Genomic DNA, 14,035 nt, shown 5'->3' with positions numbered 1-14,035 from the left:
TGCATCTTATATATAGCATCAATCATATGTATTTTGCAAAACCAGCCCAGATACCTTATAGTTGAACAGATAAATCTTTTTATGCCAAAAAGATACATTCTTCCCTAGATGAGAACAGATAATTAAGAGTAGACTTTAGCATTTATCTAATCAAATCACAACAGTATTTTTAAGAAGAGTCCTATTTTCAAGTTCTCTGCAGTGGTTGTTATATACTTTTGTCTTTTTGATATATACTTATTATATACTTTGTTTTTTTTGAGGAAAAAAAGACTTTATTCATCACTTATAATGGTTTCATATTCATTTACTTAATTCCAGTTAATGGCAATGCTAGGTCTTGTGAAGGGAAAATATACACAATATTATCCCGAGAACTATCTTTCTTTTCCCCTCAGATGCTACATATATACCTTATTCAGAATATATAATCCAAATTGGTCAAAGTTTGATTTTCTATATAAGAAAAAAATTTCTAAGCCAAATCATGCTTACCAGAACCATGATTTGGAACCAACATATCAAAGTAAAAATTCAAATGCAATCTTATTAATCTTACTTTTCAGGTAAAAATATGGTTCCTTTTCAAGACGACTATTAGTCAAATAAAACTCTTCCGTAAAACACAAAATAATAAGCATCTGTATCAGACTAACCCATTTATTTGGTACATTTTTAAGTTAAGAAAAGGCAGAGATGCAACTACATTAAGAAAAATGAATCACATTCTCACACTACTTAAACACACAGAGCAGTGGCTAACCATAATAAAATGTGGAATGGACCCCATGTTTAATGAAAAAAAAATCATTCAGTATTGAGAAACATTTTAAGCCTCTAACTTCACTGAATCCAGGACTGAACGTGCTTCTTTATATTCTTCAGATTCTTCCAAGTCTTTTTCATTTTCCTAAAATATAATAGAAATGAGGTTTTTTCAATTCAATTAATTCAACAAGCTGTTATTAAATGGCTACTATGGGCTATCTGACACACGATCATTTGTTGCAATTCTAGTATTAATAACAACCAGGAATATCTTATAAATAAGAGGGACTTGACTACCAGGTATCATGTCATAGCTCTAGAAATGGATCAATTCAATCATGTCCCTTTCAGGATAGAGGAGATGATGCTTTTTGTAGTTGGATTACTACTTTATAAATAAATCATTTTAGTAAATTTTTTGTATAGCATATCCTTACTATAATGATAATTATGACATCAGGAATTAAATAAGGCAGTATTTAAATAAACTTTCATAAAAACATTTTAAAAATTCAATCATTTGGAATATAAATTATATTTCATATGATATAAAAGGTAAATTATTATTTTAATTACGTGTCTATTATTTCAGTTCAAATAGTATTACTTTTATCATCTGGCCAAATTTTTAGTACTTTAAGAACACTTACAGACCTAGTGTAAACAGTGTAAATGTTTAATATTTATGACAAAAGGCTCATGGTCTTTATGCTACAGAAAAATAAATCAGTTACTGGGCTGGTATTGGAAATGAACGCACTCTTCTGGTTACATTGTTACTTGGGAAAGTTAATCTTCCTATTTGTCTGGATTTTTTTTATTCAATTTTTCTCTTGATACTGATTTTCAAAAGATGCTTAGCAATTCCATGGCATGATACCAAGTGACAAATCATGATAGCCTGCTACATTTGTGTAAATTCCAAATGCTTTTTTTATATACAGACAAAGAAAAAAAATGTATTGCCAATTACAAATATGTTGAAGATTGTAACAGTGAATTACTACAGGGAAGAGAAACAAAATGAAAATAAATTTGTTCTAAGTTTTCATGTATTAAAAATTGTGCAGGTACCATACTGAACTAACTTTAATTGTTTTCTAAACTTCTCTATTATATTACAACAGGTCTTTATCGTTTTTAATCTCTTTGAGGATACTGATGTTTTGGATAATATGTATAATATATGATCCTAAGATAACATTTGTAAGTGATTTTAAAGAATCAATCTCTTAGGCTACTATTATAGCAATTAAGGGGTTAATGAGTATACTATTATCCAAAACAGTATTTTAATACGGTAGCTACACTTCATTTTTATTCCTGTTTCAAAACAGCCTCTTCCTGTCTGGCTGCCAAAAATTCAGGTCTTTCTCCTTAATAGTCTTAAAGATTCTTGAAAGGTTTATATCAACAAATGATGTAGTGCTGGGGAAAAATTATTTGTCAAGTAATACGTTAAAATTTGAAAACTTTATCAAATGTAGATCCAGGCTCAATGCAATGTGTATATTCAAGGCAAATAAAGTCTATAGCCTCCATACAAGAATACATACATAAATATTTTTAATAATCCTAAACCATCTCATGAAATAAAAAAATAATAGCATGGTTTGGATTATTTTTTAAAGACTACTTTGAAAAAATTATGTAGAAAAACAACATTTCAGGAAGACAACTATGTAGCTAGTAATTAACTTTAGGTAAAGAAACAGATGAAATATAGTGTGGCGTAATGGATGGAGTTGGAGTACTGGATTCAAGTTCCATTTTTGCCATACTAGTTATATGAACTAGGGTAAGTCACTTAATCTCTCTGGGGTATAGGTAACTCTAAGATTTTAAGTTGTAAAACAGTTACTTTGCAAATTGTTTGCTTTGGTAGGAGTATGCCCAATAGAGTTTCCTATATGGAATTAATCATATATCTGGATTTAAAAAAGAAAAGTCAATACAAAAATGGGGCTAGCAGAGGGAAAATTAGAATTCATCATGGAATTTACTAATTAATCAATGGTGCAGATCTTCTGTCCTTTGTGAATATTTTAGCAATGCTTGGAAATTTCCTGTGTGCAGGAAACTGGAAAAGAACAAAGTAAAAACTGCTTGTAGTTATTCATCGAATCTTATAATTTATAGAACAGTTTCCCCTCTGAATCAGGAGATCTTAATACCTGCATGTATGGGAAAAATATTTTTAATCTAGATTCAAATACTATGGAGTGGGGGGACAGAGGGGTTATCTATTTGTGTTAGATCTTACATTGATTAGTATCTGGGTCTGAAAAAAAATCTGGATTCTTTTTAAAAGTTCCATATTAATATGAAACATTTGGTCACCTTAGATGAAAAGTCCATATTTATCCTTTATGTGTATAATAAAATACTGAAGCAAGAAGTGAATGTAACCAAGTAATTCAAAGAGTTGCTGAAAGAAATGGATAAAAAGGATAGCACAGCTGCATCCTCTGACAGCTACCAATTCAAATTCATTTATATCTAATGTTAAATTTGTAAGAAAGGGACAAACATGTTTGAAAATATTACTACATCTGATAACTAAGACCAGGATCTATAATACGCCTTTTTTTTTGCAATGTAATAATGTCATAATGCAACTGAATGGAAAATTTTCAACTGATCTTCTGCAACACACATTAAGATTTGAGTCTTCAGTGTATTTATCTGAAAAAGGCCTAAAATATAAGCTACAACATGCCCTGTTTTACATACCAACAACTGCAGAAGATCAGAACGTGCAGCTTCCAATCTGCGTTGGCAATCTGGAATCATCATTCGAGATTCTTGCAAAATTTCTGTCTATAAATATAATATTGTTAAATGTTTAAAAAACTGAGATACCTCAGAATATATTAATTATGTTCAGAACCTTTAGTAAATAGTCACTTTAGAGAAATTAAAAATTGTTAGTTTTTCTAATTTGAATATTCAAACAAATAATATTCTACTTCTTAAACGAGAAACTGCTTAAAATACCTACATTTGTCAAAATGGTATAAGAAAAACCTGATTGACATTATTTACAGCTTACCATAAAATTTTTAAAATTGAGTTAAATAAATGAAGCATCTTTGTATTCACCTTTTTCCATGTTAAGTGAAAATTAACAAGTAAAAGCTTTCCAAAGCATGTTAGTTTAAAAAGGCTATTTAAAAGAAACTATTCTCCTGCTGTCACAAAGCACCTTCATCCAAAATGGGATCAGCTGGTTATATAAATATCTCCTGCATCTTTTGAGTAATAAAGAAAAACAGTGTTCAGATAATACCACATAGAGATAATTACTGCATGAAAAAAGTTATTGAGTTATTGATCACATCGTGTGCACACGGCAGGAGGTTCTCCCTGAAAGACAAAGGTAAAGAAAAATGAAAAGCCAAGACCAGCAGGTTCATATTTTTGATGCTTATCATGCATAAAAAGTTATTACTTATCCTTGTGCTTCATTTTAGGAAAGAGATTATTCTCACCATGCAGTTTGAGTCAAATTACCAACCTGGCACCCCTCTGAACCTGAACACTTGGCCATTCCAACTGAAAACACTACAGAATTAAACACAAGAATACTGATTCTGGGGCATATTTTTTCTGGAATCAAAATCCATTGTTCAAAGCTGGTTGTATGAAATGTAGTACAATGAAGCAAATCACAGTAGAAGGAAAAATAATCAAATCTATGAGTGTGAAACCCAATCAATAAGTAAGAAAGATACATGATTACAAGGCTGTACTTTTCTTTTTTTTTTTCACAAATTTATTTATTTATTTCTAGTTTTCAAAATTCACTTCCACCAGATTTTGAGTTCCAAATTTTCTCCCCATCTCTCCCCTCCCCCCACTCCAAGATGGCATGTAAATTGATATAGGCTCTACATATACATTCATATTGAAACTATTTTCACATTAAGGCTGTACTTTTCTTAAAATGGCACAACATTCTTTATGTGGGAGGAGTTTTTCCCTTAAGTTAAATTAAGAGGAATCAATATTGTGGTCCTACTATGAGCAAAGCCCTGTGTGCTATGTGCTAGGCACTGTTGCAAAAGCAGCTTAACAAAAATGTTTTAAAACAAGCAATGATCTTTTTTTCTCAAATGGGTCTGAAGAGTAAACTTTTTTTTGGGAGGGGGAGGAGGGAAGGCAAGGCAACTGGGGTTAAGTGACTTGCCCAAGGTCACGCAGCTAGTAAGTGTCAAATGTCTGAGGCTGGATTTGAACTCTAGTCCTCCTCACCCCAGGGCCAGTGCTCTATTCATTGTGCCACCTGCTACTGAAATGTAAACTTTTAACAAGAAGTTTAAATTTCTATTTCTCTTATGGCTTGAACTGATTTAAGAAATAAATGGCCGCTTACCTTCCTAGAAAAAAAATCTTACAATTGTAAGGCAAATATGAAAGGATTTCAATTATGCTGTATTTCAAAATATGCTTACTTTTTATAAATATTTTCATAGTTACAGCTCCCTTTTTGCTAAGAACAAAAGATTTTAAAACAACAACAAATCTTTGTTCGGTAGTTTCTTTTGTTACTTTTTTCCTGCAAAGCAAACTACTGCATTTACAACTCACTCATTTGTATAACAATGGACAATATAAGTAAATAAAAGATCGTCAAAACATAAGATTGATATTTTATACCCAATTACTAATCACAGAAGGGATCAGGAAGGCAGTATTCTGCCTTCTGCCTATCATAATAAAAAACCTGAATATCTACTATGTCTTTTCAGGTAGTCAAAAATTTTTTAAAAAAATTGGTAGGATATGTATCTCATATTAATAATTACCCCATATTTCCTTTTGTTATTAATAGCTGCACATTAAACAGTTTATAGAATTAAACTAAATGAATAGAAAAGAAGGAATGAAAAGAATAATGCTTTAATAATCAAAGTGACTGTCATATTCCAAGGAACAAAATGACCAAGTAAAATTAAAAACAGAATCTCTTTACATTATTGAGCAATTCTCAAGTAGCAGATTTAACTTGACAGAAACAACAATCAAATAAACAAGAGATAAAGTTACTACTACACGGAGGCACTGAGATAGATACCTGGGCACTGGGAAATATAAGAACAAAGAATGAAACAATGCCTACTCACAGAGAGCTTATATTCTTTTTTATTTCAAAGATTATCTTCTTTATTTGTTTGTTCATTCATTCATTTCTTTGTTTATTTAGTTTTCAGAATTGATTTCCACAAGATTTTAAGTTACAAATTTTCTCCCCATTTCTACCCTCCCCCCAACTCCAAGATGGTATATATTCTGATTGCTCCATACCCCACCTTCCACTCCCACCATCCCTTTTCCCCTTACTTTCTTGTAGGGCAAGATAAATTTCTATGCCCCATTGCCTGCATATCTTACTTCCCTGTTGCATGCAAAAACAACCTTTTTTTTTTTGAGAATCTGCTTTTAAAACTTTGAGTTCCAAATTCTCTCCCCTCCTCCCTCCCCACCCTCTATCCCTAAGAAGGCAAGCAATTCAACACAGACAACACATATATCATTATGCAAAACACTCATACAGTCATTTTATGAAAGACTAACTATATTTTGCTCCACCCTATCCTGTCCCCCTTTATTCAATTTTCTCCCTTCACCCTGTTCCTTTTCGAAAGTGTTTGCTTTTGATTACTTCCTCTCCCTATCTGCCCTCCCTTCTATCATCCCCCCTTTTTTATCCCCTTCCTCCTTCTTTCCTGTGAGGTAAGATACCCAATTAAGCGTGTATGTTATTCCCTCCTCAAATCAAATCCGATGAGAGCAAGATTCACTCATTCCCCCTCACCTGCTCCCTCTTCCCTTCCAACAGAACTGCTTTTTCTTGCCACTTTTGTGTGAGATAATTTACCCCATTCTCTCTCCATTTCTCCCTCTCTCAATATATTCCTCTCTCATCCCTTAATTTGATTTTATTTTTTTAGATATCATCCCTTCATATTCAACTCACCCTGTGCCCTCTATCTATATATATGTATATAACCTTCAGCCACCCTAATACTGAGGTCTCCTGAATTATACATATCATCTTTCCATGTAGGAATGTAAACAAAACAGTTCAACTTTAGTAAGTCCCTTATGATTTCTCTTTCTTATTTACGTTTTCATGCTTCTCTTGAAAGTCAAATTTTCTATTCAGCTCTGGCCTTTTCACTGAGAAAGCTTGAAAGTCCTCTATTTTATTGGAAATCCATATTTTGCCTTGGAGCATTATACTTGGTTTTTCTGGGTAGGTGATTCTTGGTTTCAATCCCAACTCCTTTGACCTTCAGAATATCATATTCCAAGCCCTTCAATCTCTTAATGTAGAAGCTGCTAAAGCTTGTGTTATCCTAATTATGTTTCCACAATACTCAAATTGTTTCTGGATGCTTGCAGTATTTTCTCCTTGACTTGGGAACTCTGGAATTTGGCGACAATATTCCTAGGAGTTTTCTTTTGGGGATCTTTTTCAGGAGGCAATCAGTGGATTCTTTCAATTTCTATTTTGCCCTGTGGCTCTAGAATATCAGGGCAGTTCTCCTTGATACAAATTTCTTGAAAGATGATATCTAGGCTCTTTTTTTGATCATGGCTTTCAGGTGGTCCAATAATTTTTAAATTATCTCTCCTGGATCTATTCTCTAGGTCAGTGGTTTTTCCAATGAGATATTTCACATTGTCTTCCATTTTTTCATTCCTTTGGTTCTGTTTTATAATATCTTAATTTCTCATAAAGTCACTAAGCTTCCACTTGCTCCAATCTAATTTTTAAGGTAGTATTTTCTTCAGTGGTCTTTTGGACCTCCTTTTCCATTTGGCTAATTCTGCCTTTCAAGGCATTCTTCTCCTCATTGGCTTTTTGGAGCTCTTTTGACATTTGAGTTAGTCTATTTTTTAAGGTGTTATTTTCTTCAGTATTTTTTTGGGTCTCCTTTAGCAAGTCATTGACTTGTTTTTCATGATTTTCTTGTATCACTCTCATTTCTCTTCCCAATTTTTCCTCTACTTCTCTTATTTGCTTTTCCAAATCCTTTTTGAGCTCTTCCATGGCCTAAGACCAATTCATATCTTTCTTGGAGGCTTTTGATGTAGGCTCTTTGACTTTGTTGACTTCTTCTGGCTGTATGTTTTAGTCTTCTTTGTCACCAAAGAAGATTCCAAAGTCTGATTCTGAATCTGGGTCCGTTTTCACTGCCTGTTCATGTTCCCAGCCAACTACTTGACCCTTGAGCTTTTTGTAAAGGTATGCCTGCTTGTACAGTAGAGAGTACTTTGTCCCAAGCTTTAGGGGCTTTGTATTGCTGTTTTCAGAGCTACTTCTACACAGCAAGCTCTGCCACACCAGCACTCCTCCTCCCCTAAGAACTGCCAACCCAGACCTCGACTCAGATCCAAGCAGGCTCTGCACTCCTGTTCTAGTCTGCCACTTAATTCCTCCCACCTGGTAGGCCTGGGGCCAGAAGCAACTGCAGCTGGAAGCGGCCCCAGAGCTGCACCACTTCCACAGCCCCTGGGGAGGTGGCCCACCGCAAACTCCTTTCACTCTGTCCCAGCAGGTTTTCCTACTAACCTTCTCTATTGTCTTTGGTGTTCGTGGGTTGAGAAGTCTGGTAACTGCCACAGCTCATTGATTCAGGGTGCCAGGGCCTGTTCCGCCCAGCTCTCGGTCTGGTTGGTCCAGGCGCAGCCCACACTTGGCTCTGTTCTGCTTTGCTCCCAGTTCCGTGCAACAGACCCTTCCCTGAGCTTTACTGGGCTGGATCACTGCTTCCCTCTGTTATTTCGTGGGTTCTGCAGCTCTAGAATTTGTTCAGAGCCATTTTTTACAGGTGTTTGGAGAGACCTGGGGGAGAGGTCACGCAAGTCCCTGGAAACAGCTGCCATCGTGGCTTCACCCCCCAACAGCTTATATTCTAATGGAGACAAGAAGTAATGTAAAAATATATACAGAACAAATTTAAAGTTAAGAAATATAAATATATGCAAAGCAATCAAAAATGTTAGTTTGGAAGGGAGGGTATTTGAGCTTCTCCTTAAGGGGAGGTACTTTATGAGACAAAGGTGAGAAAATGTATTTCAGGCACGAGGGATGGCCAGTTCAGAAAGATAGAAGATTTGTTGTTGCCTCTGACAAAAAGAAAGATAGCTAGATGGGTTAATCTGAAGAGGGCAGAAAGAGGAATACAGCTGATGAGGCTGCACCTGTGGGATGAGGCCTCACCTGTGGCTCCCTTTGGTTTCCAACAAAATGCCCCACCCAGGAGAAGCTCAACACTTTCAATCACTCAAGCCTTGAATGTCACTACCTCCCTCAGGCTCCTCTCCCCACTGGAGGGTGGAGTACCAAACTCCTCCCACTACCTTCCATTAGAGAGGGCAGAAGCTGGACTGTCAAGCTCATTCCTCTTAGCATTTGCTGCTCCTTCTGGTTTCAACTCCAAGGAATAAGATGCCCCTCTCCACCCCCTGCCGCCCCACCCCCAACCTCCAGGTGTTTCCTCCCCAACTCTTTCCTCACTCCTTCTGTGTGTGTTACTTCCCCCCAATCCTCATCAGATTACAAACTCCTGGAGGGCAGGGAATGTCTTTCTTTTTATTAATTGTAATCAGGCTGCCTATGGCTTTAAAAGATAAACTGAGGGGGTTTGCATTTTATTCTAGAGGCAATAGGAAGTCACTGGAGTAGATTGAGTAGTGGAATCATATAGTCAGATCTGTGCTTAGAGTAAACTTTTGGCAGCAGTAAATAGGATGAACTGCAGTAGTAAATGATGTGAAGCAGGGAGACCAACAAGAAGACTGATACAATAATCTAAAAGTGATGAGGGCGTGAGCTAAAGTGGCAGCAGAAAAGGTGTGAGATCTAAGAAATATTGTGAAGGCAGAAATAAAAAGATTAAGCAACTGATTGAATATATGTGGTGAGGGATAGTGAAGAGTACAGGATAATGCTGAGATCAGTAATCTGGGATTAAGCAAAACCACTATTAATTCAAGAAGGTTGAAATCTGATATAGCAACATAAACTTTCAGAACTCTAGTTTCACTCCAGCTCCCCAAATATCAGGCAGTATACTTCCAGCCTCAGTTAAGAAGGCACTACAATTAAAAAGCTAACCCAGAGTTCATCTGTGGGAGGATGCTACTATAGCACCATGCCACAATCAGTGAATAGGTATAGCACATTCCCCGGGGCAAAACTTAACTCCACGAACCACAACTCTGACATCTTCTTGCACTTAGGGCACATTATGTCTCTAGCAAGTGTGCTGTAATTCTTGCATGGAAACAAAGGAATAAATGGGGGTTTCTTTTGTGACCAAAGGACTGATACCCAACTTTCTATGCAAATCACAATACAAACTCAAGTACAAATAGCATAACCATCATAGTTCACAGATTTCACATTATTTAACTTTTTGTTATCTTTTGTTTTTATATCTCTCTTATTTCCAGATATATCTCTCCCCTGTCCTTTACTCACTGAGCTTTCCTTTGTAAGAAAGAATTTTAAAAAGGGAGGATAAAAATCAAGTCACCAAAACCAACACATTCTATACAATAATATAGACTGACATTATATACAAGTATAAACCCATAGTCTTCCCACCTCTATAAAGAAAGCAGGAATGTAAATTTCTAATCTCCCCTCTGGACCAAGGTTGGTCATTATAATTATATGGAATTCAGCTTCAATATTTTGTTGACATTTGTTTCAATTTACATTGTTGTATTGTCGTAATGATATATAGTTTTCCTGGTTTCATTCTATAACACTTCATTTAAGATTTCCCATACTTCTCCAAATTCTTCATAATCATCATCAGTAATATTCTATCATATTCAATTTGGCCACTTGTCAGTTGGTGGGCTTCTATCATGTTTATGGTTCTCTGTTATCACAGAAACAACTGTTGTCTTGAATGTTTTATTGTAAGTGGAACCATTCTGTCTTTAACCTCTTTGAGGTGTACCTTAGCAGTGGGATCTCTTTATTTTAGTCCTTCCCCTTTTTATTTTTCTTGGAGGCTTTTGATGTAGGCTCTTTGACTTTGTTGACTTCTTCTGGGTATATGTTTTGGTCTTCTTTGTCACCAAAGAAAGATTCCAAAGTCTGAGTCTGAATCTGAGTGCATTTTTGCTGCCTGGCCATGTTCCTAGCCAACTACTTGACCCTTCTGTTTTTCATTGGGTATACCTGCTTGTAGAGTAGAGAGTACTTTGTCCCAAGCTTGAGGGGCTGCACTGTTGTTTTCAGAGCTATTTCTACACAGCAAGCTCTGCCACAACAGCACTCCTCCTCCCTCAAGAACTGCCAACCTGGACTGGACTCAGATCTAAGAAGGCTCTGCACTCCGGCTCTGATCCGCCATTTAATTCCTCCCACCAGGTGGGCCTGGGCCCAGAAGCAACTGCAGCTGTAAGTCTGTAGGGGCAGTGGCTGAACCACAAACTCCTTTCACTCTGTCCCAGAAGTTTTTCCCACTAACCTTCTCTGTTGTCTTTGGTATTTGTGGGTTGAGAAGTCTGGTAACTGCCACAGCTCACTGATTCAGGGCACTAGGGCCTGTTCCGCCCAGCTCCCGGTCTGGTTGGTCTGGGCGCAGCCCACACTGGGCTCTGCTCCCCTCTGCTCCCAGCTCCGTGTGATAGACCCTACCCAGCGAACATCCAGGCTGTCCTGGGCTGGTGCCCTGCTTCCTTCTACTATTCTGTGGGTTCTTTAGTTCTAGAATTTGTTCAGAGCCATTATTTATCAGTGTTTGGAAGGTCCTGGGGAAGAGCCCTGCTTTCCAGCCACCATCCCAGCTCCACCCCTCCCCTTTTTATTTTTACCAGAATTAGAAATTCCTTTCCAGAATGACTGGAAATGTGGTTATTTTAATACTATATAGTAGGATGAATATTCACAAAGATATTAAAGGTCCAGTAACTGAACAAAAAAACATTTTCCTCAATTACAATGAAAACAATTTTTAACATTTTTTTAAACTTTCTAAGTTCCAAATTCTACCCCTCCCTCCCCAAGACAGTAAGCAATCTGATATAGGTTATACATTAGCAATCATGTAAAACATTTCCATATTAGTCATCTTGTGGAAGAAAACTTAAAAAGAAAGGCAGAAAGAGAGAGGGAGGGAAGGAGGGAATGAGGAAGGGAAGAAGGAAGGAAGGAATAGTATGCTTCAGTCTGTATTCAGATCATTATATTGCTAAGAGTAGCTAAGTCATTCATAGTTGCTCATTGTTCAATATTGCTGTTAGTATGTACAATGTGCTTCTGGTTCTGCTCACTTCACTCTGTATCAGTTCAAGTAAGTCTTTCCATCCATGCACTTTCTTACTACATTTTCCTCCTTTACTCCTTCTTGGTTTTATAAAGAGATACTACTCATATTTTTTTCACCATCTTTCCTTATAATATTTTAAGATGAGAGTTTCCCAAACTAATGTAGCCATAAAACATTTCTGGATTTGAAATATACTGGCAGAACAAATTGTGGTTATTTGATGAGGACCAATGACATCACAGGGTGATGTCTTGACTTGTGCATTAATTGGATTTAAGTGAAACAGAATTACACAAAGTCATCAGCCTCATTCTCTCTTTCAGAGTCAAGTCCAGTGGCAAGACAAAAGTCGGGACCACAGGCCTAGGATGCAGTAGGTGAACTTGGTATCTTCAATATCTGATCAAGCTCTAAATGCTCCACAATGTTTGCTTTAGCCTACTTTCATGGACATTGTTCTCATCTGCCCATTCTGCTGGGAGAAGTCTTCACATGCTTGGGATTGACATTCCCTTAACTTTGAGGTCTGTCAGTTACCTTCAACTCAGTGTAAACCATCTGCCAAGACAGTTTTATCAGGATACGGCCACTGCACATGTTACAGCTTCTTGGAGCTACAGAGGAAATTTGGGTGATGTGTGGATACTAAAAAGCGTTCAGCAAGCCCTCACACAAGAGGTACTAATCTTCCCAAAACACCCCAAACACCTCAACAGAACAAGATGGTGAAGGTTCAGAGAACCTGGCATTTTAAAATATGCCCAGAATTTAAAAAGAGCTACAGAAATTTTGGAATAAAATAGAAAAAAGCATATTTTCATATAAAGTAGCTGTAAATAATTATTTTTGATACATGATTTCATATTTAGTATTTTGAAGAGGAAAAAGATCACTTACAAAAATTATCATAGGACCCCAGTTTTGCATAATGTAGAACAATAGCTTTGGAAAAATACTAAGGAAGAACAAAGGTTATCATTGGGGAATAATAATTTTGCTATTTTTACAAGTAGCCAAATTTAGGCTTTGTTTCAACATAGTCTATCAACTCTAACATATCAGAGCCACCTATGTCAATAGTATGTCTGTAATTATGTAATTAAAAGTTTTTATAAATATCCCATTTCCAATTCTACTTTCTGCCACCTTTTTCTGAATTCACAAATTCATTCTTATACATTATTCTCTCCATGCAACCTAGAGTCAAATTCATTTAGCTGATATTCCTAACACATGATATTCCATATGTCATCCTGAAAACTTTGCTTGAGGGCTGCCCTCCACCTTTGGATGTTTTCCCTCCTCATCTCCACTTCTTAAAAGAATAAGCACTTGATGTGCTACCTTTTGCAAGAGGCCTTGCCTTCTAAAGCTACCTTCTATTTTATCTTCTTTGTGTTTATTTTTGGATGTGTGTGTTATATGTCTACATATATGGTGTCTTTCCCATTAGAATACATGCTGCTAGAAAGTAGGGCCTGTTTTTACTTTTTCTTTATATCTCTAGCACTTAGCACAATGCCTAGAACATTGTTAAGTGCTTAATAAATGCTTGTTGATTAACTAGGCTTGTTCTCTGATTTCATGACTTTTCACTTTTTTACCCTCTTAACTGTTTTTTTGTCCGTTGCTTTTTAGAAACTCTTTTTTTTGTATGGTTTTTGCCTCTTGTCCAGTAGAAGAAACATTCTCTCTCCTGCTTAAGGGTGATGCTGAGAAAGAAAAGCACTGACCTCAGTGAGCTCCTGGTAGAGCTAGGGCGGGGGTGGGAGACGGGGTGCATGGTGGAGAGGGAAGGTGCCTGCCACCAAAGATATGAGAAAATATACCATTCCCCCCTCTTTCTTTGCAGAAGTGAAGGACAATGAGTGTGGAATACTAAGATACTGTCAGAATAAGTAGGTGTGCACTAGGCATGATTATGTGTTAGTTGTAACTGTTTTCCCCCCTCTTATAAGCCATTT

General features: G+C 36.3%; 1 protein-coding gene across 1 annotated transcript in view; it reads right to left on the bottom strand.

The window, feature by feature from the left end:
* Nucleotides 1-631: 631 nt before the first annotated feature.
* The window catches only part of TBCA (tubulin folding cofactor A), a 127,659-nt gene continuing 114,255 nt past the window's right edge, over nucleotides 632-14,035 (bottom strand). The window contains exons 3-4 of the mRNA XM_036742159.1: nucleotides 3,502-3,588; nucleotides 632-910 (exon numbers count right to left, since the gene is read on the bottom strand). Coding sequence (XP_036598054.1) covers nucleotides 830-910; nucleotides 3,502-3,588 — 168 coding nt within the window. The 3' untranslated portion in view covers nucleotides 632-829. The remainder of the gene's footprint in view (nucleotides 911-3,501; nucleotides 3,589-14,035) is intronic.

The sequence above is a fragment of the Trichosurus vulpecula genome, chromosome 1 (assembly GCF_011100635.1).
Source record: "Trichosurus vulpecula isolate mTriVul1 chromosome 1, mTriVul1.pri, whole genome shotgun sequence".
NCBI classification, from domain to species: Eukaryota; Metazoa; Chordata; class Mammalia; order Diprotodontia; family Phalangeridae; genus Trichosurus; species Trichosurus vulpecula.
The sequence above is the reverse complement of the archived record's forward strand: the minus strand, read 5'-3'. Positions and strand labels throughout refer to the sequence as shown.